The 27,087-nt window shown below is 37.4% G+C and overlaps 1 protein-coding gene across 2 annotated transcripts in view; it reads right to left on the reverse strand.

Annotated features, from left to right (window-relative positions):
- Positions 1 to 1,315: 1,315 nt before the first annotated feature.
- LOC126091856 (parathyroid hormone/parathyroid hormone-related peptide receptor-like) overlaps positions 1,316 to 27,087 on the reverse strand; it is a 453,641-nt gene continuing 427,869 nt past the window's right edge. For both annotated transcript variants that reach the window (XM_049907147.1, XM_049907130.1), the window contains one exon: positions 1,316 to 1,592. In XM_049907147.1, the coding sequence (XP_049763104.1) occupies positions 1,507 to 1,592 (86 nt within the window). In that variant the 3' untranslated portion in view covers positions 1,316 to 1,506. The remainder of the gene's footprint in view (positions 1,593 to 27,087) is intronic.

A 27,087-nucleotide genomic window follows, 5' to 3' on the forward strand; every position in this document is an offset into this window, starting at 1 on the left:
CCACCCTTCCTTCCCTTATTCCTAGGCAGCAAACTGGCTGCCTCCTCCTAAGCTACTAGTCACCTACCCCCACTCCCTCTTCCTGCCTCCATCTCCCTCTACCTACCCCACCTGACACTATGGCCACTACAAGCTGGTCCAGTCAGTACCATATAGTGTCATAAGATTATTTTTGTACATGTGGGTGGGGGGGGGGGGGAGGAGGAGGTAGGGGAAGGTTGTGGCAGCTGTGAGGTATGAAAGACATGCAGGACAAATGATGGGAGTAGGGAAGTACTGAGAGACTGGAATAACATTACATCCCCCCTGCTGACAAGCTTGATACCCCTGCAGATTTGAGCAGGTTTCTGCCAACTTTTTGACATCTCCACCATGAACCTACCATTATAATACCATTTGAGAACTCCACCATGACTTCCAACAACTCAAAACATTAGGTCCATCCCAAAACCTGCTGCATGAACCTTTTTCCTCCTCACACTGGCAATACCCCACACACTTGTCATCTGCTCTCAGAGTTGTTCAAACCCAATGCTACTGATCTCCCTACTTCTTGAAAAGAGATTTTTTATAGTTCCATTGCAGAATTCAATTTTTGCTAAAAGAAACTGCCATCTTAAAACTAAACAGGTTTTTATTTCAACATATCATATCTCCTCTGAGCCAGAAGGAAGAGTGATGTGGGACCTGGGTAAGCTGTGTAGGTTTTAATGTTACATAAAACCCAAAATGTGGGATATGCATCTTACTAAATAATTATATCTAAAAAGAAAGGTGATGAGACTTACCAAACAAAAGCGCTGACAGGTCGATAGACACACAAACAAACACAAACATACACACAAAATTCAAGCTTTTGCAACCAACGGTTGCCTCATAAGGAAAGAGGGAAGGAGAGGGAAAGACAAAAGGATTTGGGTTTTAAGGGAGAGGGTAAGGAGTCATTCCAATCCCAGGAGCGGGAAGACTTACCTTAGGGGGAAAAAAGGACAGGTATACACTGGCACACACACACATATCCATCCGCATATACACAGACACAAGCAGACATTTGAGAAAGCTTGAATTTTGTGTGTATGTTTGTGTTTGTTTGTGTGTCTATCGACCTGCCAGCGCTTTTGTTTGGTAAGTCTCATCATCTTTCTTTTTAGATATATTTTTCCCACGTGGAATGTTTCCCTCTATTACATTACTAAATAATTAATTTTACAGATGTAAATAAAGGGATTTTTTCTTTCACACCATCATTTCAAATATGATTTTTTTCAAGAACTGTATTAAATATCACTAGCCTTAAACACAATTCAATTGCCTGCATTTATTTTTTTCATATGCTTGCTAGTAATCAATTGTAAATTAATCAATATTACAGTCTCTCATAATAGCTGCACAAATTTCTTATTTAACAAGGGAAATGATATCCCGAACACACGGATTTCCATGTGTCTCAATAAAATGCAGCACAACCTCATCCTTGTAAGATGTCTTCTGGCTGTTCTCTTCATTTCATTTACACCATGTAATGTACTGGTATTGATCCTGAGTTTTGACTGCTGCTGGGTACACCACAAGGGGGATTTTACATCTGTGAACTGCAAAAGTTGGAAACCTTAATTAACATAATCTTCATTGACAATAAAGACCTATAAATCTTTTATTAAAATGCACAACATTGGAGTAGCTAAATAAATGTGTTCACCTATTTATCAGAGTTCGAATATTAGGATTACCTAAAAAGTACCATAAATACGTTACAATAATAAAACATATGATGTCATACATTGCAGTAGATAAATACATAGGTATGAGAGATCTTGGATGCTACTCTTAGTACATCCTCATCACTTGCACACTCACCACTGATGTGGCTGAAAGTGTCAGTTTATATTTATTTCCCTGCCACCTATTACGCTAGATCTCAATGTTTCACTACACAGAAGATACTTTGGAACAAAATTAATTATAAAATCTACCAAGTATATTAGGCAGATGAAGATAAGCAAAATGAAGCAACGTTGGCCAGCCATCTCTCATCAATAAACCTTCTGAAGTTGCAGCAAGTCTTTGGAGAATCAATATTCTAGTTTAAAAATTTGGCAGCTATATACTGGAGGAATTTCCGTCTTTGCTACAAAAAATTGCCACAAAATGTTTTAATATTGTTTGAAAAAATATGTGGCAAGTGAGAGTTAAAGAATGTTGTCTCTCCAGTGATGTTGTGATGATAGCTTTGAGTTCTTGGACAGGATTGTCATAGGTGATGAAATGTGATACCTTTCTTATATCAGAAAGCATCAAGAAACTGGTGCATTTGTATCACAGCGAAAGACTAGACTCAGACATTAATATTGGATTTGAACTTTATTACAAAACTGAAAAATCACTGTGTTCATTAACTCCCTTTCCAAAAATAAGAATGTGAATTCTGATCATTATGGTGAAATCATGGAAACTGAGACCTGTCATGCTACTTTGTCTGTGTGCAAAATACAGGCTGACTCTTACACAGAGATAACAGCAACCAGCCACTTTTTACATTGGTAATTATTCATTTAAATGGTGCCATTACCAGTTTCAAAGTGAGCGGTTCAACATAAGATGGCTAGTTCACATTAAGATACATTTTACATGAACTAGCCATCTGAAGATGAACCTTGAAATGCGGCAAAGACACAAATTGAAAATATGATCACTATTTTTTCTTATTTACTTAAATTTGCCATATTTCGTGACAGTACCTTTTCCATTAAACGTTTATACGGCGATATAGTCTTGGCTTCAGTTGTCTGAGAATGATTCCACAATGCATCTTTGTTAGTTGCAGAATTGACGTGGTTCAACGTGTTTCTCTCATTTTGGTGTTTCAAATACAGTTTCTTCAAATGTAATTTCTTCTTTTTAGTTAATACAAAAATAATAGTAACATACTTCAAAATTATTTATGACGGCGACCTTCACAATGTTCTTCGGTCAACACCATGCTCAACACACACCAACAGTTAGCTGCAGACTACTACAGTCAAAGACGACTCCAACGTCAAAGATGTTTTGCACCACACACAATCTTCCAGTTGTAATCAGTCTCTTTGCTATTCTTCGATACATTTTCTAATAGTAATCAATATGCTTTTACTCTCAAAAACAGAAGTAATTTAACATATAATAAGACAAATTATAATAAATCCTGACAAAAATATAAGAAAACATTTAAATTCGGTATCAACAAATACGGTAAAAAAAAATAACGTCTCCCAGATCCATTACAACTGCTCCCCAGGGCTTTTGTTGTTATGGACATATACAACAAAATCCCGACCACACTCAGTAATGGATCTGTATTACACAATTAATACATTAATGATGCAGTCTGACAACCTCTACCAAATTTGGACTCTTTGAATCTGTGGACTTGTTACTGGCTGTTGTTGCAATGATACTTCCCCATCAATCTCATACACAAAAATTCAAGTAAAGAAATTATTTGACATGACAAATATACATGGTATAAAACATACATGAGAAATATTCTAACATACAGCATACAGATTGAAAATAATAGAAAGGCAAAACTCATTTCCTACAATAAGTTTCAAAAAAAAATTTTTTTTTTTTTATATCAATGTTAATTTCATTATGCTTACATATTGTACAGTAAAAACGATACTGGACATATATAGTGTAATGTGTTTTTCTCTATATTTGCCTTATATATATAAAACTTCTGATTTTTTTTATTTTTTATATTTTTTTTATTAGTCATGTTTTTTTTTGTTTTTGTATATTTTTCTTTTGCTTATGATTTTCTTTTTAATTTTTTTTACTCATGTTTTTTTTTTATTTTGTATTTTTTTTTTTTTTGATATGATTTTCTTCTTTTAGTACAGCTAAAGATACATCAGTATTATCTAATTTTTTTTGCAATCATTTATGTACACTTGCCTCTCTACTACAATATTACTACAAATCACATTCTTGTGAAGAGTACTTTTGCTCCCCACAACATCAGTATAAACAACAATAAACTGCTCATATATCATGAGGCTTTATCTAAAATTGGTTTTGAAACTTATACCTTTGCATGCATGTCCTCACATGCATGCCTTCACCCACAGGAAGACTTGGCTCCCAAAAATTAGAAAAATTCAGAAATGCTCACTATGGAGACTTTTTTTTTTTTTTTTTAAAAAAGTAAAAATAAATCTTTCTCTCATTCTTTGTTACAACTATGTTTTTTCATCAGTTTCAATTAACATGTGACTTCAAATTATTACTTTATACATACAAATATACATACTTGGTTGTACAGGCAGTTTTGTTCTAACAAGCATATTCCAGTGGAGGACTTTTGTTTTAGATGATAATAGGTTATTTAAATTTTGAAATTATGATTTCTGTTTATACAGTTTTAAAGAGACAACATTCCTGAGACCAAATAATTTCTTTGACTTAGGATACACCAAACGATAAGCATTAGGGTGTGGATTTTCTATGACTTCAAAAGGCCCAATATAGATATCAAAGAATTTTTTAATTTCTGAAGTTAACATTTTTGATTTTTCATGAGATTTGACCAGAACAAGATCCCCACTTGCAAATGCTATGGTACAATGTATCTTAACCCCATTCTCTACTCTTTCTTGAAATAACTCTGCTCCAAGTCCATAATTACTGCTATCAGTGTTCAAACAAAATGGTAAATTAAAATCAGGTCTGTGTAATAAGTGTTGCTTCCTCAACTCTTGCTTAATTTTATCAAACTCTTCCTGACAACTTTTATCCCAAACCCAAACAGTGTTTTTCTTAAGTAACTGACTTAAACATGGTGCATTCAGACTCTGATCACTTATATGTTTTCGGTAATAACCGCATAACCCAAAGAACGACTTTAATTGTTTTTTTTTAGTCTTAGGAATAGGAATTTCTGAAATTGCTTTAATTTTTTCTGGATCTGGCAAAATTCCCTTATCTGTGACAACATGACCCAAAAATTTTAATTCAGAAACTGCAAATTTACATTTTTCTAACTTCAATGTCATCCCCCCTTTTCTAAGTTTTTCACAAACTGACTTCAAAATCAAAAAATGTTCCTCCCAATTTTGTCCTGTAACCAAAATGTCATCTACATAAATTATCAGTTTAGATGCAAGTTCTTGCCCCAGTACATGATCCAAAGCTCTTATAAATTCAGAAACAGAAGAATTTAACCCAAATGGCACAACACAATATTGGTAACTCTTACCATTGTACAAGAAAGCAGTATATTTCCTAGAATTAACCGAAAGTGGTACCTGATGAAAACCCGAAGTTAGATCCAAACTTGACATATATTTTATATTTGTAAATTTATAGAGTAACTCATCAATGTTTTCGGGATGGTCTGTCTGTCTGAACAAAATTTTGTTTAAGTGTCTAGAGTCCAAAACCAATCTTACTCCACCATCTTTTTTCGAAACTACTACTAGAGGATTATTATATGCACTGATACTCCTTTCTATTATATTACATCCTTCCATCTTTTTCAGCTCTTTCTCAACAGCAGGTCTTTTTGATATTGCAATACTGTATGGTTTTATGAAAAATGGTTCATGAGATTTTACCTGAAGCTCACACTGATAACCGTTTACCCTACCAGGTATGTCACTGAAAACATCACTGTATTCCCACAGCAGATTTTCTAACTGTTGTTTTTGCTCCCCAGATAAATTTTGTGTTTCTGAAATTTTCAAATTTACTAAATTCCCAAATTCAACTTCATCAGTATCAGATCTATGAGTTTCAGTATTCTCCAATCTATTTTCTTTTAGTAAATTGATACTGTCAAAATTTCCATTACTCTGATCACCAAGTGAGTTCACAAAATTTGTCTGAATGTATTCCCTTTCACTAGTTTCTATCAAAAGTTTTCTTCCAACCCAATCAAATGCTGTATTTACTTTTACTATCCAATTCATACCCAAAAGAAAATCCTCATTAAATTCCTGAATTACAAAACATCCATGTGTGAACAATTTGCCTTCAATTAAAAATGTCACTAAAGCCTGACTTTTTACCAATTTACTGCTCTTCCCAGTAGCACCTTTTATCTTTACCCCAACAACTGGCATTTCAACAAAATCTTTCCCCACTTTCAATTTCTTGCTTAACCTTTCAGATATTCCCGAGATCTCACTTCCTGTATCAATTAAACATTTACCAATCCATGACCCAATTTGAACTTTTATATAAGGACTACAAAATTGATCACTTTTCTCAGAACCTGTATCCTCATGTAACAAATCACTTTCAATTTCCCCAAACCTATACTTATCAGAATCATATGGTATATCATTACATGTATTATTTGTCACAGTTATAAAATTTGCACAAGACACAAAATTATCATTAGTACTCTCTATTATCTCAAATAGCCAAGAATTTTCATCCAAATCACATTGTATACTATTGAAGTACTTATCCTTCAGCTTTTCAAAAATAAAATATCTCATCTTTTTCCACCACTCAGGACATACAGTTTCACATACATTAATAAGCATCTTTCTAAAGTTCTTGTCAAAAGAAATAGTTTCACTGTTCAGCCATATATTCATAAGAAATGTGTGTGTGTCATTAGTATCTGTAAAAGTTTCACTTAGGCTACAAGTTATACATGTGGCACCGTTATTTGTGTAGTCAGATCCTTTACCAACAACATCAAAATTCACACTTTCACATACATCCATCTTGTGAGCTTTATTCATCCTGGTAACATCCCTGGGAATTTCTATAATATTCTCACTATTTAATCCATTTTCAATCATGTGTATACCCAACTCCCTATTTAAACTAATGAAATACCTTTCCTCAACATCATCATCAATACCACCACCATCATTATCAACTTTATCAACAACATCATTATCATTATACATATTCAAGTCATACACATTCAAATTATCCCCCAAAATATTATTTCCCCTTTCTAAAGGTACCAGATCCCTTTCACCAATATTTTCATTCTCACAGCATGCATTCTCTCTTTCATTCACACACATCTCTGAACTACTACAAATCACATCATCTGACAAAATGTTGTTCTTTTCTGCCCAAGTGTAAAATTCTGTTAAATTAAATGGATCACAATTACTTTTATCTACTGTATGTTCTTGTGTACTGAAAATTTTATTTTTATCAATATTATTTTCCTCTTGAAATTTTTTCAATAAGTAACAACTAATAACCTCATGTGATAGCTTAGGTTTGGAACTGTCATGTTTGGGTTTATGATAGTCACATCCATTGGTCCTTTCATCATGCTCACCTTCTGCCTCAACCTTGCGGACCTACAAGGGGGCGTCTACTCGTTTTTTGTTTCCTGAATTACAACTTGTTCCTGTTTGAACTGCTGATTGTGGTTCTGCCAATGCCTCTGATCCACATTTCTGTTCCCATTCCTTTGCCAAACATTACCTGATTGTCGATAGTTTCTATCATATTGACCTCTATCAAAATTTCTGTGATTTTGATCCCTAAAGTGTTCTCTACTTTGTTGATTATTACCGCGAAAATCATGTTCTTGTTTTGGATAAAAATTATGGTCCTTCTTCTGAAAATTGTTATATCCCCCTGAATTTTGACTAACACCATGATAATTGTTTTGTTCCCTTTTTTGAAAGTTATCATTTCCCCAATTTTGACCGTTACCTTTCTGAGTAAACCCACTGTGTGTTGTTGTTGTTACCCTATCCAACTTTTCAATATAATTGAGAAACTGCTCTACATTACTATCAGGACATTGAACTAAATTCAACTGCATTGCTGATGGCAATCTTCTCTTTAAGGTATCAATTTTGATGAAGTCAGCCAAAGGTTTTGTTAAATGAATAAGTTTTTGAAGTTCACTTTTGCAAAATTGTTTCATGCTCCCATCTGATTCTCTATAGTTTCGCCCATTCAAAAATTCACTTTTGATTCTAGTTTGTTTAAGATCATCCCAAAAATTTTCCAGAAATTTTGATTCAAATTCTGAAAATGTCATCCCCATAGTTACAATCTGGTTTGCCCAAGTCAAAGCTTCCCCTTCCAAGAATTTTTTCACAAATTTAATTTTTATTTCATCTGGTGAGTGAGGTAAAAAACAATCTTTACAATACTGCATAAAATCAACGGGATGTAAGGGTCCATCTACCGAAAAGTGCTTCACTGGCATATTAGATACAAGATTACATGTGTTGAAATTGTAATTTTTGCTTTGAAATTCAATGTTAAAACTTTCAATTTTTTCGCTAAGTTCTTTGACAGATTTTTTGTTTTCTAAATCATTGCATTCTACTTTTTCTTCTAGAGTAACCAAACGATTGTCAGTTTTTTGTTCTACATTTTTTACTAAAACTTTTGTATTCTCATCCAAATTTTTAATTTCCCCTTTAATGTCATTAAAATCAATTAAATTTATTTCCCTATCTGCCAGTAACTCATTTTTTACAGTATTAATTTCACCGCTCAATTTAGCATCAATTTCATTTACTTTTGCTTCCACAGATTCAATTTTTTCCTCAGCATTGTCAACTCTGTTCGAAAGATCACCCACTTGGGTATTGACTGCTTGCACTTGCAACAAAATGTTATCAATTTTTTCATCCCAGTAAGTCTTATTGTCGTCAAGTGTTTGTTTAATTTCTTTCGTGAAATTTACAAGAAAACTTTTTAAATCAAACTTATCGGTTCTTTCACTTTCATTTGACCTGTCCTGATGTTCGAAGTCTATTAAATTACTACTTTCTACTTTAGGCACAATACTCTCGAAAATCTCATAAGTCATTGTGAAGAACAAAAATTTATACACAACAATACAGAACAAGATAAAAAGATTGTTTTAACAAAATACGATGGTTTCGTGACTTATCTGGAACACTCTTCTACTGTTGCAAAACCACGTTTTCCATCTATGTGATTGTTGGCCAAAATTCTTGAAGTATTTTCTTCTGTCGAAAATTATATTTTTCGCCGAAACATTTCTTCATCAAAACTTTCACTTCCCGATGAATACAAACACTGTAACACACATTCTGAAGAAACTGGTATTAACACACAAAAATTTTCTTCCTCGTAGCACTGTTGAAAATCTCGTGAACACGACATCCCGGCTGACGCCCACAATTGAAATGCGGCAAAGACACAAATTGAAAATATGATCACTATTTTTTCTTATTTACTTAAATTTGCCATATTTCGTGACAGTACCTTTTCCATTAAACGTTTATACGGCGATATAGTCTTGGCTTCAGTTGTCTGAGAATGATTCCACAATGCATCTTTGTTAGTTGCAGAATTGACGTGGTTCAACGTGTTTCTCTCATTTTGGTGTTTCAAATACAGTTTCTTCAAATGTAATTTCTTCTTTTTAGTTAATACAAAAATAATAGTAACATACTTCAAATTGTTCTTCCGTCAACACCATGCTCAACACACACCAACAGTTAGCTGCAGACTACTACAGTCAAAGACGACTCCAACGTCAAAGATGTTTTGCACCACACACAATCTTCCAGTTGTAATCAGTCTCTTTGCTATTCTTCGATACATTTTCTAATAGTAATCAATATGCTTTTACTCTCAAAAACAGAAGTAATTTAACATATAATAAGACAAATTATAATAAATCCTGACAAAAATATAAGAAAACATTTAAATTCGGTATCAACAAATACGGTAAAAAAAAAAAAAACGTCTCCCAGATCCATTACAACCTGTTAGTTCAAAAGTGGTAACAGTACTATTTAAATAAATAAATAGCACCATAAGAAGTGGTCGGTTGCTGTTATCTTCTATGTAAGAGTTAACCTATGTGAGACATGACACTCAAAATGCGATACTCATATAGGTTTTGTTTTCATCAACAAAATGCCTTCACACATGTAACTGATACACAATACATATTATGTGTGACTTAGGATAGGAAGTATTCAACAAGGGAAACTGACAGAGAATCTATATCATCACATAAATAAACAGAAAAAGCTGAACTCATATAGTAGATTTTCATGAGGTGCTTGGTTCAAATGATGACAATGTGTAGTGCTGCAACACTCTCTTCAACTGGCCAGTCTTCTTAAGTTCTGCACCCATGTCATTTTCAGTACCTAATGATAAAAAACCCTTCTCTGTGTAACTGGCACATATGTCTCATGTTGGTATGTCTTGTGGTGCATTGGTTGAGATTGGGATGTTAATTTTAGTGTCGAGATTGGTTTGTCATCCACTATTCACTATTAACATCAATTGAAATTAAAACCATAGTAACAAATAACTGAAATAATTGAATAATTCATATCAAACTTGACATGATAATTTCTGAAATATAATAGAAGAGTCAGAATTGAATCTATTTGTGCAAGGCATTTACAAAAGAATACCAACACAACACCATAACCTTAAGCAAACATGTTAAATATTCTATAATAACTTGCTCACAAATTCTTCAGTAATTTAAATCAGAAACAGAAGACTGGCCAATTGAAGAGAGTGTTGCAGCATTACACATTGTCATCATTTGAACCAAGCACTTCTTGAAAATCTACTAGATGAGTTCAGCCTTTCTTGTCAATTGAGCAAGGAGAAAATCCTACTTAAAATTTTAAAATGAAATACACAGTAATTTTAAAAGGAAATATATAATAATCTAGATAAACAACGTCTGCCCATGCAGGAACATATAAAATGGAAGCTCAGTAGAAATGCGCAGGCAGTCAAAACATTTATTGATGCAGCCACTGCACTAGACAACCTTTCTCAAAATTGAGGTAAAGCTTGGCAGTTAAATAAGGTGCATGTTTGTTACATAAAAATGAGTGAAAAGTCAGATGACTTCAAACTGAAAGGGGACGAAATGCACTGGTGATACACAAACTTGGCTATTGCATCTGTACGGTTCACACATGTGGTCACAAATCAAACAGTGACTGCCATTTATATAATGTGCCAATCAGACTGAATTATGCTCACTACATAAAACAGCTGACAACTGACTCATTATATGATCAGTTGACACCCAACTGGCAGAGAACAGCTCCATCTTATGATGTACTTCCCTATTTCGCTGCCTCCAGGTTCTGTTTGGGGAAAAGACCAGCCAGTTAGCCCTGAAGTGAACTGCACTTAGCCACAGTAAGTATTTGATAAGCTCTCTCCTCCTTGTTGCAGCTGCCATATTATGGCAGCCACAGCATGCAGTCAAATCCTCTACAGGCATCTGACAACTGCTTGTTGCCCACTTGCTCTCCAACACCAGAGTCCTTGTCTCCTTGGCTCAAATGATGTGACAATGTGTGGTGCTGCAACACACTCTCCTTGCAATGGTGCTTATGTCATGGTCTGCAGCACCACCAAGGAGTTGCTCAGCCTTCACTGCTGTACCGGTGATGCAGATTTGAAACAGCCGCAACTGCATAATATCTCATGATGCCACACCATTGCATGAACAGCACTCATGTTCTCCTAGATATACTTGCAATGAACTTCTCAAACAGAGTAATTTTTACCCCTCAAATAACTGCATCTGGCATGTCCATCCATTACACGATTTTCATGATGTACTCACTATAACATCCCAGAAAGAAACTGCAGCTGCTGCATACTGAGGCTTCAAATGCATTAATTTATTTGAAATTACAACTGAAGTGCAAGAAACAGTCTGGGGACATCTTCTATTCCTTTCTCAGGCATAAACAAAAAGCTTCATGGGTTTACTAACAAACTCACACAAGTCTGTGACAAATATATTCCCCTAAAGACTGGAAAATTAAGAAAGAAACCTGCACCTTGGCTAACTGAAGAACTAAAACAGCTCATGAATCTCAGCGATACTGTACATCAGGCATACAAACTATGCCACATGCCTGAAAATCACATTGCTTACAAGCAGAGGTGAGGTAGAGTTACTCAAGCTACGGGAAAAGAAAACTGAAGCTTGTCCATACATTAACTGACAACAGAAATAGACACCTGTGTGACCTTGGTCTAATCAAAGTGAAAGCTGCAGGCTGATCCCATTTCCCTGGACAAAGAATTGAACCAGTACTTCACATTACCTACCATCAAACTGTATGACAAATGAAAGAGATACTATTGATTACTTCAAGGGGGGTAAATGACTGTAGCCACAAAAAAATCTATCTAAAGCATGGGTCCTGCAGTATCTTGAAAAATGCCATCATTCATATGAGATCAGCATCTACTAAACATGTTGGCCCCACACTCCATATGATGAAGCTTATTATTGACCCATTACTGCCCACCATAACTGATGTCGTCAACCACTCCTTAACCAAAATCATTTTCCCTGAGGCCTGGAAACAGTGATTAGGTAAGCCACTATCTAAAAAGGATGTTGCCGCAGCAGCCTCTAATTACCAGCCTATTTGCATTCTTCCTGCACTGTCCAAGGCTTACTAACTACAAAAAACCTACAACACAAATACTAATTAGGTTTCTGTAAACATCACAGCACAAAATCTGCCTTAATAAAGGTAACAGATGACCTGAAGCTTGCTGTGGATGCATTAGAGGCAACTACCGTGTGCTTCTTAGATTTCAACAAAGGCTTTACACTGCTGACTTTGACATTTTACTTGCCAAACTTAGCAGCCTAAATTTCTTGCCAAGTACAGTGCAATGGTTTAGCTTATAGCTGGCATCTCACCAGCAATGTGTTATGTCCAGCACTATAAAGTCACAAGGGAGGCAAACAGTATCAGGCATCCCCCAGGCTTTGGCATTAGATCCTATACTCTTTTCATTGTATGTTTATGATGTGTCATCTCTTTTATCCTACTGCAAATACCTCATGTACACCAAAAACCTCCACTTGTATCTAAGTGCAAAATCAATAAACCTGAAGACAGGTATAGAGAATTTCAGTACCAACCCATGTGCACTTTCGAGATGGGCACATCAACCCACCCAAAATCCAAGCAATACTTACTCGTCATTGTAAGCTCATTAGCCTGAGATACCAGGAATCCCTACCATCTTTAACCTTAAATGGGTCAAATATCAACTTCTCTCATTCAGCAAAGAGTCTAGAAGTAATAGCAGATGAAAATCTAAATTGGAATGAGCAATAACTAAAATGTGCAAGATGGTATCAGCATCTCTCCATGCCCTACCAAAATATAAAAAGCTATTCCCTCTCGTACTTGTAAAGAAACTTGTACAAACATGTATACGGCCAATTACTGATTACTGCAATGTTATCCTATAACATCTTTCTCAGGAAAGTATATGGGGCCTGGAACTGGTTATGTGTTTGTAATATCTTGTTACGTGTTTGTAATATCTGTGATGTTCGGCTCTTTGGTCATAATTCATCAGATACGCACAGCTGTTCTGGCTGCATGCAGACAAGCGTAGAGATTTCCATACCATCTACTGTCTTATAATGAACACTGTCCCTCATACCTTTCCTCAAACTTAGTACTCTTATCTGAACAACATGGCAGAAACACATTCACCCTTCATCGTTCAGCCACTTTTTCAAAATACTTCTCAGTAGCAGGAATCTAACTCCGGAACAGCCTCCCACATTATAATAAAGAACTGAATAACATCTCCAGCCTCACAAGACAGTAAATGACATTCCTACTAATGCAACAATAAGGATTACCATTGTTCCTGTAGGCGCTCTTTACTTTGTACATTCTTCTTTTCAATTAGATCTTCATCTTTTTGCAGTATTCTTAGCTGGTGCATCTCCTTAAGTTTCCTTTCCCCTGGACTTGCCATATCTGACAATGTCTATCTTGTACACCTTTAAATTCTTTTTATACCACCACTCTCATTATTGTTATTGTTATTATTATTAAATTATCATTACTATCACTATTAGTGGCAGTTGCAGTAGTCCTAACTCTGGCAGTATTATTTACCAACACTGCCATTTCAGACACTCAGATCATTTTAATATTATCTGTCATATTAAAATTGTTATTCTTTAGGAAACTATGATGTAAACAAGGTACTGTATGTGCGAAATCCCAGTCCAATGTAAGAGAGGGCTTGATGCCTCTAATTAGATGAGGTTAAATAAATAAATAAAGAAAACATTGAGTTACACAAGTGCAGTACATCTACTATAGTCTGCCCATACTTAAGGACTGACACCTCAGCAGGAGCACATAGAGGCATGGAATACAGTTCCACATCGAACATGGAACACATGCGTAATCTTACATTTCATTCAACTCACTCAAACAAACTATTCATTTTATAAATAAGTAAAAGCGTCAATATTTTCTGAAAGAGTTATGCTATGTTCAATTTTAACTTTGTCTGGGGCAACAAATTATTGAGATGATATAAAGACAGTTTACAAATGTTTCTGAATTTTCAACATGTGGGAAACTTGGTTGTTACTGAAATTAGGTGAATATATTAAGTGAATGAAATCTTAAGCTTACATCACATTTTCATAAGTTTGAAACCAGAACTCTGTCAGAGAGCTCTAATGTGAGATAATTTGAGTTAAATATGATGAATAATGGTCTACTCATGCATCAACTACTAATCGGGTGCCTATATGGTTTCAACATGAGAAACAGATCCTACAGGTTTGTAATAAAACTATTTCATTTCTCTAATCTGCCTACTTCATTCTAACACAACAAAAAATAAGATTAAGTGTGTTCATCATGGTGGGGAAACATATTTTAAATAGGCCTACCTCTACTGTTTAGAAAGAACAAAAGCAATACTAATAACAGGGTCTCCATATTACAGCAGTTATACTGTAAACAGTAATATTTAATTTGAGTGATACTGACTGAATTCCTGAGATGATTAAAATTTCAAAATTTTCAATGATATGATTTTGTTATGTAGTTACTTAATGACATAAATTGTGCCCACCAAAACCACAGCTGTATCTCCTGTGCTCCATTTCCTAGGAGATAATGGAAAAAAACCCTCTGAAATCACTCTTGTTGCTAAGGTTGCTAAGATGGATTCTTGAAATGTCAGTTTCATTGTCATTATCACTGCCACTATTGTCATTTAATGAAATTTTCATCTACTCCACTGAATTTTCCAAAGGAGCTTCATTCTGCCACCCTCATTCTATGATGCTCTCCGTACATTTGACAATTTTCTGAGGTGAAATTCCTGACAGCTACTCTTGTTAGTGCTTCTACTGCAGAAAGGATAAATTTACCATTATTACTTGAAACATAACCTTTAATTTGGGCTTCATGCCCTGTATTGTTTCCTGGTGTGCTTCCAGGCCACTGAGTATCTTTTTCCTATTGGTAGCTGATCACACATTACTCTAAATTTGTGGACCACTTTCTAAAACCTTCCCAGTAGGAATGAGAATGTGCACTTGAATTCCATGATTGTTTTCTCCATTCCCTCTCTCCGCTCCTGGCTCAGTTATAGGCCACGTTATATATTTTTTCTAAGTATTCCAGTTGGATCAGCCTCTGCATTCTCCACACGCACTTCTGTCTTATCGTCTGTACACAGGATGCCATCTACCATGCTTCTTGTTTCTGCGTGAGTTGTGATCAATTTACATCACCACTTTGATGCACAGAAACACTTGCGGTTCACTGAAAACTGCCTGGATTCCACAAATTTTTCAATCGTGGGTGGAACAGCATTATTTTCTACTAATGGCTAATGGGCATATACAAGTACTATACTTGTACTTCCATGGTGCACATCACAGTGCTTCTCAGCCATTCTGCAATTTCTTTCACATTCTCTGCTTCACATGAGCCTCTTAGTTGCTGTGTGGGCTTCACCTTCAAATTTTGTCATTATATCAGCGCCCTTATTGTCACGGCATTTGACTGTGCTCTCTCTCTGCATGTTATTATGTTCCTTTTGGAACATGTCTTCTGTAGTCACATGGGTGACTTGGGGTGTCATGGGAATGTACTCATTAACAGCCTCTGGCAGTCTAAATCCTAAAGGCTCATGGGCAATGGTCTCTAACCCACAACCAGCCGCATCATGTCTGTAAGATTCTCTTTAGTTGGCAGTGTTCATTGAATTCTCATCACTACTTTTGGATAGCATACTCACTTCATCTGGAATGTATGTGTCCTCTAACAAATCACCTTCTAGCTACTGTGGCCCACCTATGAACTTTCCTCAGCCTCCTTGCATTGTACTAAATTAATTGTGCCCTTACTGCTATCTGTACCCCATGCAACCAGATCTTTGTACAGATTTACCATGGTTTTAGTGCTTCAGTTGATGATCACCACTCTACTCAAGAGTATATCATCAGCAATTAGAAGATCGAGTGCCAACCCACAGATGACAACTGAATTCACCTGGAAGCCACTTCTTCCATTGCTTAGCAACACCAATACCTGATTTTCTACCTTTATCCTTTTTGCTTCAAAAGCAGGAATTAGTGAGATTCCTCTTACTGGTATCTGAGCTAATTTACTGCCTATTTCTACCAGTATCACGTAAAAACATGTTGAAAATGCTGTCACTTCTGATCCAGAATCCAGATATGCAGCACTTCATTCCTGCCCTGTTCTCCCTAGTGTGGGCCATGGTGTCTATTTTGCTCTTGTCTATTCCCTTCTTCTATCCTTTGTCTGTTATTGTGCCAATTCTGCCTGTCATTGTGAGGTACAAACCTTTGTAACACCCTGTTTTCTTCCCTCATTGTGTTAGCATGTACCATCCCTCGGCACTCGTATTCCTCAATGACATCCAAAGACATTAAAATACCGAGGAACTGTTTTCTTGGCAGTGCTCTGATGAGTGCTCATTGTACCTGAGCAGGAAAATGTGAGCATATCACACTACACAATTCCTCACCTGTCATTTTGTTGTTCAAGTATCCCAACAGAACAAAAGAATGAGCAGTATGTGTTGCCGTGGATTGGCATGACTGTGCGACACATACTGTCCCTGATATATGCTCTCTTTGCTTTTACCTTTGTGGCCATGTTACAGTATATTGCCAGAAACTGAGTGCAGAAATCCTTGTAACTACTGTTCCTGCAAATTTCTACATCAGATCAGGCAGCCTACTCCTGGTCAGGAGTCTGCCATGCAACAAGGAAAGCATTACCTTCCATCTTTCACATGCAGATAGGCAACTAAATTCTTTAAGTATGCCTTCAACTGGGTACTGCACATTTGACCAAACTTGACCAGTGGTATGTCCACCACGTGAGTCAAGAATTTGGTCTGCAAATTCGCTGACATGACCTGCATTACAAGAACATTACCTTGTCACATTTCAGACATTTCTTGCTCAAGGACGGACACTTGTGTTTGTGTTTCCTTGGGCTATTTACTTTCCTCATCCATACAGATGGACATGGCTGTCATCTTTGCATTTATCTCATTTCTGAGTTGTTGACCTTCATTTCACACTCTTTGCTCTCTTTATCCAGGCTGTTGGTGATTTCTGTCCATATCTTTTTCGTTTTTTTTAAGCAATTCGTGCTCAACTTCAGCAGTCTGCCCATTAAGCTTCTGAATGCAAAATTTTATCTTGGCTTCCAGTCTTTCAAATTGTGTTTTATTTCCCTCACGTGGTGATTAACAACAATGTGTGGTTTTCTAATACCACAAAAATTCCATCCAGTGGACTCTGACTTTGTGTATGGCAAACAGATGTGCCAGCCATCTCCTCATTCACATCTGATCTCTTCTCCATTGGCCTGATGGTTTATAGTGTACTCTCAATTTGTATACTCCCCACAGATGAGCATGGCATTTCCTCACCCACATCAAAACTCTCCTCCAGTGTCCTATGGTTTCCATATCTATCAATCTCCCAGATCTCAGATGCATAGAAAAACAAAAACCACAAACTTAAAGCACTCAACAGAAAGTACAGATACAGACAATACAATGCTGATGGCAATGCTGGTAACCACAAACAGAACAATGAAAATGGGGAACAGAATGCTCAGAGAAACAAACGATATTTTCTAAAACTACCTTACAAAATACATAGAAGGCTGTGGTAACCAAAACTAAATACACTAGCAATTGCTATGTGTACTTCATACTCACATTTGTAATGCATTCAGCACAAAAACTCTCTATCCATACACCTGTCGTCATACTCAAAAAGCTTAGCATATTCTAATAGAGAAATAGGAATTCTTTCTGAATCATGTCTGAAAATTTAAATGTTTTCACACTAGCAAAAACGTGAGAATGAAATCAAATCGGATCCCCCTTTGGCTGTCAAAAATATAGTGAATCATTCAGAACTCTGTGATATGACATAGCATAACATTTCAAATTATTACGAGTTGTCATCCTGCATTGAAAGTGTAGTTCGCCTTGGAGCCGGGAGGAGAGCAGAATTGGTATTCATGCTGATGCTGGCTACTGGGCCGAGCTAACTGTATACTTGCTTAACGCTGCATGCAATACGTTACATATACAGTATTCTCTGTGAACCTGTAGAAGTACTTTTAAATATTAATCAATCTTTTTCATACGTAGTACACCAAATGCTATGGATAACACAATCATGCTGTTAAAATTCAAATTAATAACTTCAATACTTTTGGAGATATACATTTTTAGCTAAAACACATAATAGCCATGCTGACATTCTGAAAGTGAGTTAGGGACTGTAATGTATTCATATATAGTATAAATTGAAGCTACAACCAAAAAGATATGTTCATATAATCTAATTTTATGGAATTTTCTTTAGTTTCATTACAATAGATTTCTGACATAGAAGTACAACATAAAGTAACAATTAATTTACATTAAGTTCTGTTTCAAGTTGAAGGAAACTGCAGCTGAAACCCACCAAATGCTGATGGAGACATTTGGTGAGATTGCATTCAGTCAAGAAAGAACATTTGAGTTGTTAAAGCACTTCATGGAAGGCCAAGAATCTGTGGAAGATGAAAAATATTCTGGTTGATGGTCAATGTGCATAACACTGGAAATAATCATGAAAGTGCATGACATGATTCATGAAGACTGAAGGCAGACAATTCAGGATGTTTTTAACAGATGTGGGCTGTTACATGGTACATGTCAACGAATTCTAGCCGTTGAACTAAATGTGAGATGAGTTGCAGCAAAGTTCGTCCCTCAGCTTCTTGGCATTGACCAATGAAACCTCAGGATTCAGATGGGCATTGAACTACAACAAAGAGTTCAAGAGTGTCCAAAGTTCTCATGCAGAGTTGTAACAGATGATGAACCTTGGGTGTACAGTTATGACTCTGAAATGAAGCAGCAGTCATCAAAATGGAAAACGCCTTCTTCTCCAAGGCTGAAAAAAAGCTCATAAAGTTTGCAGAAACATGAAGTAAACACTGATCATTTTTTTCAACATTCAGGGAATTGTGCATAAGGAGTTCTTTCTACATGGTCAGACTGTCAATGGACATCTTTGCTGTGAGGTTTTGAGGCAACTGACAGAAAATGTTAGGTGCAATTGGCCAGAGTTGTGGAAAAAGAAAGACTGGTTGGCACACTATGACAATGCACCAGTGCAAACCTCTCTCACCATGAAGGAATTCCTGACCAGAAACAACATGGCAATAGCCCCCACCCACTCTACTCACTAGATCTAGCCCTATGTGACTTCCATCTGTTCTTGAAGGTGAAAATTGCACTGAAAAGGCAATGTTTTGGCACGGCTGAAGACATACAAGTGGAATCGCAATAGATCCTGAACACCCTTCATCCTGCAGACTTCCAGGAATGCTTCCAAAAATGGGAACAATATTAGGATCTTTACATACATGCCAAAGGTGACTACTTTGAAGGTGACAGAGGACATTAGGATGTAAGTATAGTTTCCTGATTTTTACAATAACTTTCTGGGATATTTTGGGTGGCACCTTATATAAAACTTTGTTTGCTTGTAAAACTTCAAACCTGGTCATGTTATTTTCATATCTTACATATTTAATGTTGACTGATACAATTAAAGTTGAATAAAATGTGTTTTGAAAACTATACTTTTTGGATTGTTGGAGTAAAGTATTGCCTAGGATAGACATTCCTAACTAGATGAATATGGGGAGAACTCCCCAAACAAACCTAAAGTTACCCACCAGAACTGACTTTTAAGTGGCCTAGGATTGAACGACATCAGGCCTCATCTCCCCAGTTTGACACAATATTGTGCAACCATGCTAACTGTGGTGCACCCCATAGAGATTGAGAAAGTCCTAATTGACTGGAGAGGATATATTTTTGACCTTAAAAATTCACACCCTTTTTCTTTTCTTCTTGACTGATGCTTATGGGGTCCACAGATGTATAGATGCACATACCTAAAATATAGCACTCTTCTTAGAGTCTACTACACATTTACTACAGTAAGTGTGCCAAGCTGAATGTAAAGTTGGGAAGCAGTCATGAGTTTTCTTTGTCCACAAACAAACCGTAAACTACTGTTGTGGTTAAACTTGTGCCATAGGTGGAAATGGTGATAAACATCTGATGAGGCATGTAGTGCTTCACAAAATATTTGGACTATTCATAGCAGAATTCTACTCAAGTTTATTTCATCCACAGTTGTAGCAGTGGTTTGCAGAAGGCATCTGCCAGCAGTTTGTGATCAGTAAGAATGAAGAAAGATGGCCCTCAGTGTCAGTGCGGAAATGTTTGATGGCCTCATACACTGCCAGAAGCTCTCTATCGAATGTGGAATATTTATTATGTGCTGTAGACAGTTTTTTGGAGAATAAATGAAGTGGTGAAACTGTGTCACCTCTGCTTTGTTGTAATACTGCCCCAAACGCGATGTCGCTGTTGTCCGTAGTGATGAACAAATCGGCAGAGGGATCAGGGTGGTGAGTATGACTGTGTGAGCTAAAGCAGTTTTAAGAGCCCTGAAAGCCTCTAGCATGGGTTCAGTCCAATGGACTGGTTTAATGCCCGAAGTTTGTTTGCCAGAGAGGGAGTCCATCAGCGGGGCCTGCACTGCAGCGGCAGAAGGTACATGACAGCGCTAGTAATTTATAGTACCTAGGAAACTTCTGAGTTCTTTGTACACAGCTGGGGGTGGCAAAGATGTGATAGCCTACATGCGGGATTTGGGAGGCTGTATTCCATCTGTGGAGACAGTGTAACCCAAAAATGTCACAGAAGACTGATGCAATTGGAATTTTTCTTTGTTGACCTCGACACCATTGGATGCCAAAGTCTGGAGGACCTGGGGTAAATGATCTTCGTTGTCTTCAGTCAATTTGCTGAAAATGAGTATGTCATCCAGGTGTGCGAAACAGAACTCGAATCATCGTAAGACTGAGTCAATGAAACGTTGTCATGTTTGTGCCGCATTCTTTAAACCGAATGGCATGAAGCTGTACTGGAGCAAACCGAGTGGTGTGATGATCGCAGTCTTTGGAATGTCTTCCGGTGCTACAGGAACTGGTGGTAAGCACATTTGCAGTCAGTCACACTGAAGATTGTGGCACCTGATAACATATGAGTGAAATTGTTTATGTTTGGCATGGGGTTGATATGTTCTGTGATGTAAACCAGGACGTATGGAGTGTGGGCGAGTCTTGAGTGCTCGGAAAGAGGAGAGAGCAAATGAGTACTGCCTGGCAGCATAGAAGGCATGGAAGCAGAATGGGCCCTGCCCCTGACTGCAAATGGCAAGTAAACAGGAGGTGTAGTGTCACACAGCGACAGGGGATGAGCTGGGTGTTTCTGGCACAGGAGCACATACAGCTGATCTGTGATGCATAGGCAAGAACCAATAGACTCAAAAGAGTGCAGCAGTAGGGGTATCTGTAGGTCGGTAGGTAACTGGAAAGACCATACCGCCCACAGAGTGATGTTTGGCATCATGTGTTCACGAATAACCTGAGGTGGCACCAAAGTTGTGATGGAGTGCGGTCCCCCAGGTGCTCCTCGTACAGAATCTTAATTATCAATTCCTGTGGCGAGCAGGCAAGTCGGTCCAATATTGTTTTCTTGGTGAACTCATACCTCAGTGGTGTTGGAGGCAAAAGTAGGAGATCACAAATTAAATCTGCATGGTTGTGAAAGTGTGTGACCAAACATAGAAACTTGGAGTTGTCATCAGTCACTTGATGCACCTCGAAGAGGTGCTCCACCAGTGCAAACCATGAAACTGGATTGTCCTCATATAGGGGAGGTAGCTCGAGTAGGCAGCCTGGAGGTGGAGACAAAGGTGGCTTTGGTGTGTCTCGGAAGGCCTGCGGTCTCGCTGCACAAGAGTTCATGCTGGGATCCAGCATCACCAGAGCGGAAACGTTACTAGCACACACGTTCGGAACAACGGATGGTTGTAATGTCTCTGAAGACACCCAAAATCATGACGTGGCAGGCACGGTCAGTACCGTGGGAGCGAACAGGGGAGCAGTACGTAATGAGGGCCTGTAAACTGGACAGGAAATTGTAGGAATAGCACTGACATTGTCCAACTCAGAAATGACGTGCAAGGCCGGCGCGGAAAATGCAGACGGTACTGCGGAAGGAGCGAGCAGTTGTACGGTCAGAATCGAGGACCCCCCATGGGTGAGGGGGGTAGGGGGGGGGGGTGGCCTTGAGCTTAAAGTGGCAACAATGAGAGTTTTCCGAACACTGGCCATGCACCCTTTGTGGGGGACCATAAAACACTGGTGAACCCTGTTAGTGGTTGCACTGTCACAGTACAATGTTGCTGGGTGAAGAGGCTATGTTGGGTGCACTCGTACCCACATGGTCGTGAAACTGGGCCGCCGATACAGTAGTTTGTTGTGGTGAACTGGATGCATAAAATGTATTTTACTGATCTGTGAGGAAGGCAAGGCTGGCATAGCTTGGTAATAGTTGACTGCATGTGCATTTTGAACAAATGGCGGCACTGCACACGGCACTACCTTAACCGACATCAGGGTGCATAGAAGATCAAAGCACGTGTGCGAATTTCAGTCCCTTTGAACTTCATGTGAGTGATTGATTGTCACACTATTTAGTAGATTGTCCACTTCACTGTCCACTTGTTGTTGTGTGTAATCTGGCAAAACAAAGCCTGAGTCCATTGTTTGAGATAACTGTGTAACACTTGGTCGTTGTGGAGTTGCTAAAGTAGAGGTTATCCTCGTCGAAGATCGTAGATCGTTGTCTGTTGGCTGTGAAATAACCAATGGTGGAAGGTTGTGTTGGCCTGGTTGTAAGAACTGGTCCTCCGAATCTTCGTAAAGAATGTTCAGTGATGTAGCCGTGGCGTCAGACGTGAAACCTGTTGATTCTATATGACCAGTGCAGAAGTTGCAGAAGACATAGAACTTTTTTGTCCAGGGCCAACAAAATGGGAGTTCTGGATATGGATCGTAATATATGTAATAAACAGTTCCCAAGTTTTCTATATACACATATATTTTACCATAAAGACTGATACACATGAACACTGCATGAAGTACAAAGGCAGATGGAATCAAATGTGGCGGCTTGACAGAGCAGTTAATATTCCAAAGATTGTAATTTGTGTGGTCGATATGACCTATCGATGCCACAAACTGATATTCTAGAATTTTCTGTAAAAGTACTTTTATGTAAAATAAAGATAATCTTAAAACAGGAAGCAAACCTACTTAAGCATAATGACTATTAAAAACTAATTTTCAAGTGAAATTAAGTATGTCAGTGTTAACAGTAATTTACAAAATTCGTGTCTTGTATGTGACCTGTGTAACAGGATGACGATCGGTATTGCCATCAATTGCATCATTATAGTGTTTCCTGGTCTGCTACATCACAATGTGCAATAAATTTCACAGTTGTACATGCCGAGGAAAAAGTACCCAGCTTTGTCAATATTGCTCTGTTGTTGTGTGATGTTGGAGGATATGAAAATGACTCCTGTTTTGTGGTCAGTTGCCAGATGAAACTTTACTCCATATGGACATGTGGAATTTTTTTGGAATAGGTTATGATGAGTACTTCTTATTCTATTACTTTGTACAGTACACCCCTCATACTGGGCTCTGGGCATGCACAAGTGTTAATTTGAATACACAATTAATCCCACTGCATTCACTAATGCAGTCATTGTGTTCTCTAGATTCCATTGGGAAGAAGGACGTTCAGGGATGTGGACATGTCACAGTATACATCAATGAAAGCTGGGGAAATCACAGCAGTTTAATCTGTATGCCAAATTAACAATAAACTTTGGCTATACCGCTTAATACTATTCATGTTTATTCCATCTAAAACTGATCAAGTAAATTAGACAGATAGCTGAGACTTTGAAAAACATTGCTGCCACCTCATTTATGCTACAGAGATGCTGTGTATCTGCTGTTAGTAAGTTAATATTTACTCGATTGCAATGGCATGAAATATATTTTCTGTCACTACTGCTTTCATCCTGCAGGTAATTCTCAAATGATAATTTTCTAAAAAAGATGGTGGACAAGTAAATTGTTTATTATTATGTCCAATATGTTCTTGTTGTACTCAAGGTTTCCACAACTGTTATCAGTAATTTGAATAAATAACAGCTCCAACTGAATGTTAGTCTGATGCATATGCTGGTATTACCAGTCACTAACCTGGCTTGGATATTGCTAAGCATAAGGGAGATTTAAGTTTCCTTTTTCATGAGTGGAATGCGTAGTAGCATTTGCTCCTAAGTCTGTTTAGTAGCTGCACAACTGGGGTACATTGGGAATAAATTTAATATAATACTTAATATTACTGAGGAAGGCTGGAAATTGGTTCCTTAAGTGTTGCTAATGCATATGGCCTTTCAGATTGAGCATGCTTTGTGATTCACAACCAAAACTGTGTGTTTCATACAGACACACACTGTGAAACCTCAGCTACTGGTGATTCCAGATATACATCTGCAAGTCTCTTTTTAGAAGTACGCTAGTTGGCGTGCAGTTAGAGGCACCATGTCACTGACTGAGCGGCCCCTGTTGCTGGAGGTTCGAGTCCTCCCTCAGGCATGGATGTGTGTGTTGTTCTTAGCATAGGTTAGTTTAAGATAGTTTAAGTAGTGTGTAAGTCTAGGGACTGATGACCTCTGCAGTTTGGTCCCTTAAGAACTCACACACATTTTTGAACTGGCTAGTTTTGAAAGTAGCTGATCATTGCTGATGATGGATTATACTTCTGCGGCAGACTGCAAATTTATTGTGCTTTTAAAATCTCTGTAGCTACATACAGACTCATGAATTTCTCAAGCACAGTTGTATCTCTGTCTCACCCATTAGCTGACACAGATTCAATGTGCTCTATACTATGTAGCCTACTGAATTGATTCTCTGGGTTTTCTCCAGTCATTCTCAAAAACTGATGTGGGATAGTGTTTGGCCAGAGTGTGATACAGGGCAGTAAGCATAACTAAGACGTAGTTAAGATAATGTGACATTACTTGTGACAGAAATTGTCAGTTCTACTTAAAGCAATATTATCAAAAATCATATTTACATCACTTAGTACTTAAAGCAAAAGTTTATGAAGGCATCTCAACATGAATGTTTTATTGAACTTACATGGCAACCACTATTACAGCTATTTTTTATGAAACCATGTTGTGTCAAGTATGAACTCTGCAGTTTTTTCTATTATAATCCTTTGGCTGTTTAGGGGGACAGGCAAAAATGTGATGCACCTGATTGGTGACAGGTCTGTTGATTAATTAATGTCTTGACTGAACCTGTATCAATCAAAAAAGTGATTTCAGATTCCAAAATAAAGAAACACATAAACCTTTTGCACGACATTTGAGAGCATGGAAAATATTCAGTTAATACTAAATTGCTGTGCATATGTAAAATGAGCTAGTGTTGTAATTTTGGTATCAGACAAAATATGCACAACTAAATTTGTTGTACTACAGGAACATTGTTTGGCAAAAGATGGCCGCCGAGTGAGTGACGCCAGAAACCATTTCCAGAAAGTTAACTGATTTAGACAGGAATATAATTTAGTTGAACGCTGACAACAAATTAAATACATGCATTAGTGTATCATTTAGTCTTGCCGTTAAAGGTTTGACTTTTCTTTGCGTATTTTTTCAGAAAACACGAAAAGATCGTAACTTCGCGAAGTCGCGCTTAGGCTTAAATTTTGTAAACGTGTTTGTTTCTTGTTTCACGGTAATTTAACTAATTTCTCGGTAACAAATAAGTAAACTACCGTAAGTAGTGTATAACTTCATTGTTTTAATACAGATTTCAGAAAAACAGCGTAACTTTATATCAGAAACTTGCTTATATACATTTATTTATAGGCCTAATTCTCGTAACGTTTTTGGAGAATCAAAGTTAAAGTATCTCGTTTAATTGTCCTTTTTTTCATTCCATCGAGTGAAATATAAAATAAATAGCGTATACCTTCATTGTTTTAATACAGATCACAGAAAAAACAGCGGAATTTTAAATCAGAAACTTGCTTATATACATTTGTGAATAGGCCTAATTCTTGTAACGTCGTTTTTGATTTTCGGTAATTTAATTGATTTATTCTAGCTAAAGTATTATTTTTGCCATGAGTGAGAAGTGCCTGACTTGCTGTAGAATTGTTAGTTCCGGGATTTGGTGTGATGGATGCAGTAGTTTTTTTCACTGGGGGGACTGCAGTGGCGTGGGTGTCGGGAAAGTGGATCAGGCTCATCAGTGGTTATGTAGGATTTGCAGCAGAGATAGGAAGATAGTGGAACGGGAGGGGAAAATTGCTGCCCTTCAGGCTGAGCTAGATCAGGCTAGGGAAGATCTGGACAGGTTAAGGAGGGAGAAGGGCAAAGAGAGGTGGGAAGTGGCAACAGGTAGCAGAAGGAACAGGCCTAGAACTAAGTCTGACAGTTTTGTGGTGAATGTCAAAAATAAGTTTGACCTGTTGCTTCAGTTAGAAACTGATGAGCCTCAAGCAGAGGTAGGTGTAGACAGGACACAACAAACTTTCAATAGGAAATTGAAAAAGAATGTAGGAAAGCCATCGAAAAGGAAGAAAGTTTTGTTGTTAGGTAGTTCTCATACCAGAGGTGTAGGCCAACTTCTGCAGGAGGAATTAGGACCAGAATACCAGGTCACAAATTTTTTCAAACCAAGTGCTAGTCTGGATCAGGTGACAGAGGATTTAGGTTCACTCTGTAAAAGATTTACCAGGGAAGACACCGTG

The sequence above is a fragment of the Schistocerca cancellata genome, chromosome 1 (assembly GCF_023864275.1).
Source record: "Schistocerca cancellata isolate TAMUIC-IGC-003103 chromosome 1, iqSchCanc2.1, whole genome shotgun sequence".
NCBI lineage: Eukaryota > Metazoa > Arthropoda > Insecta > Orthoptera > Acrididae > Schistocerca > Schistocerca cancellata.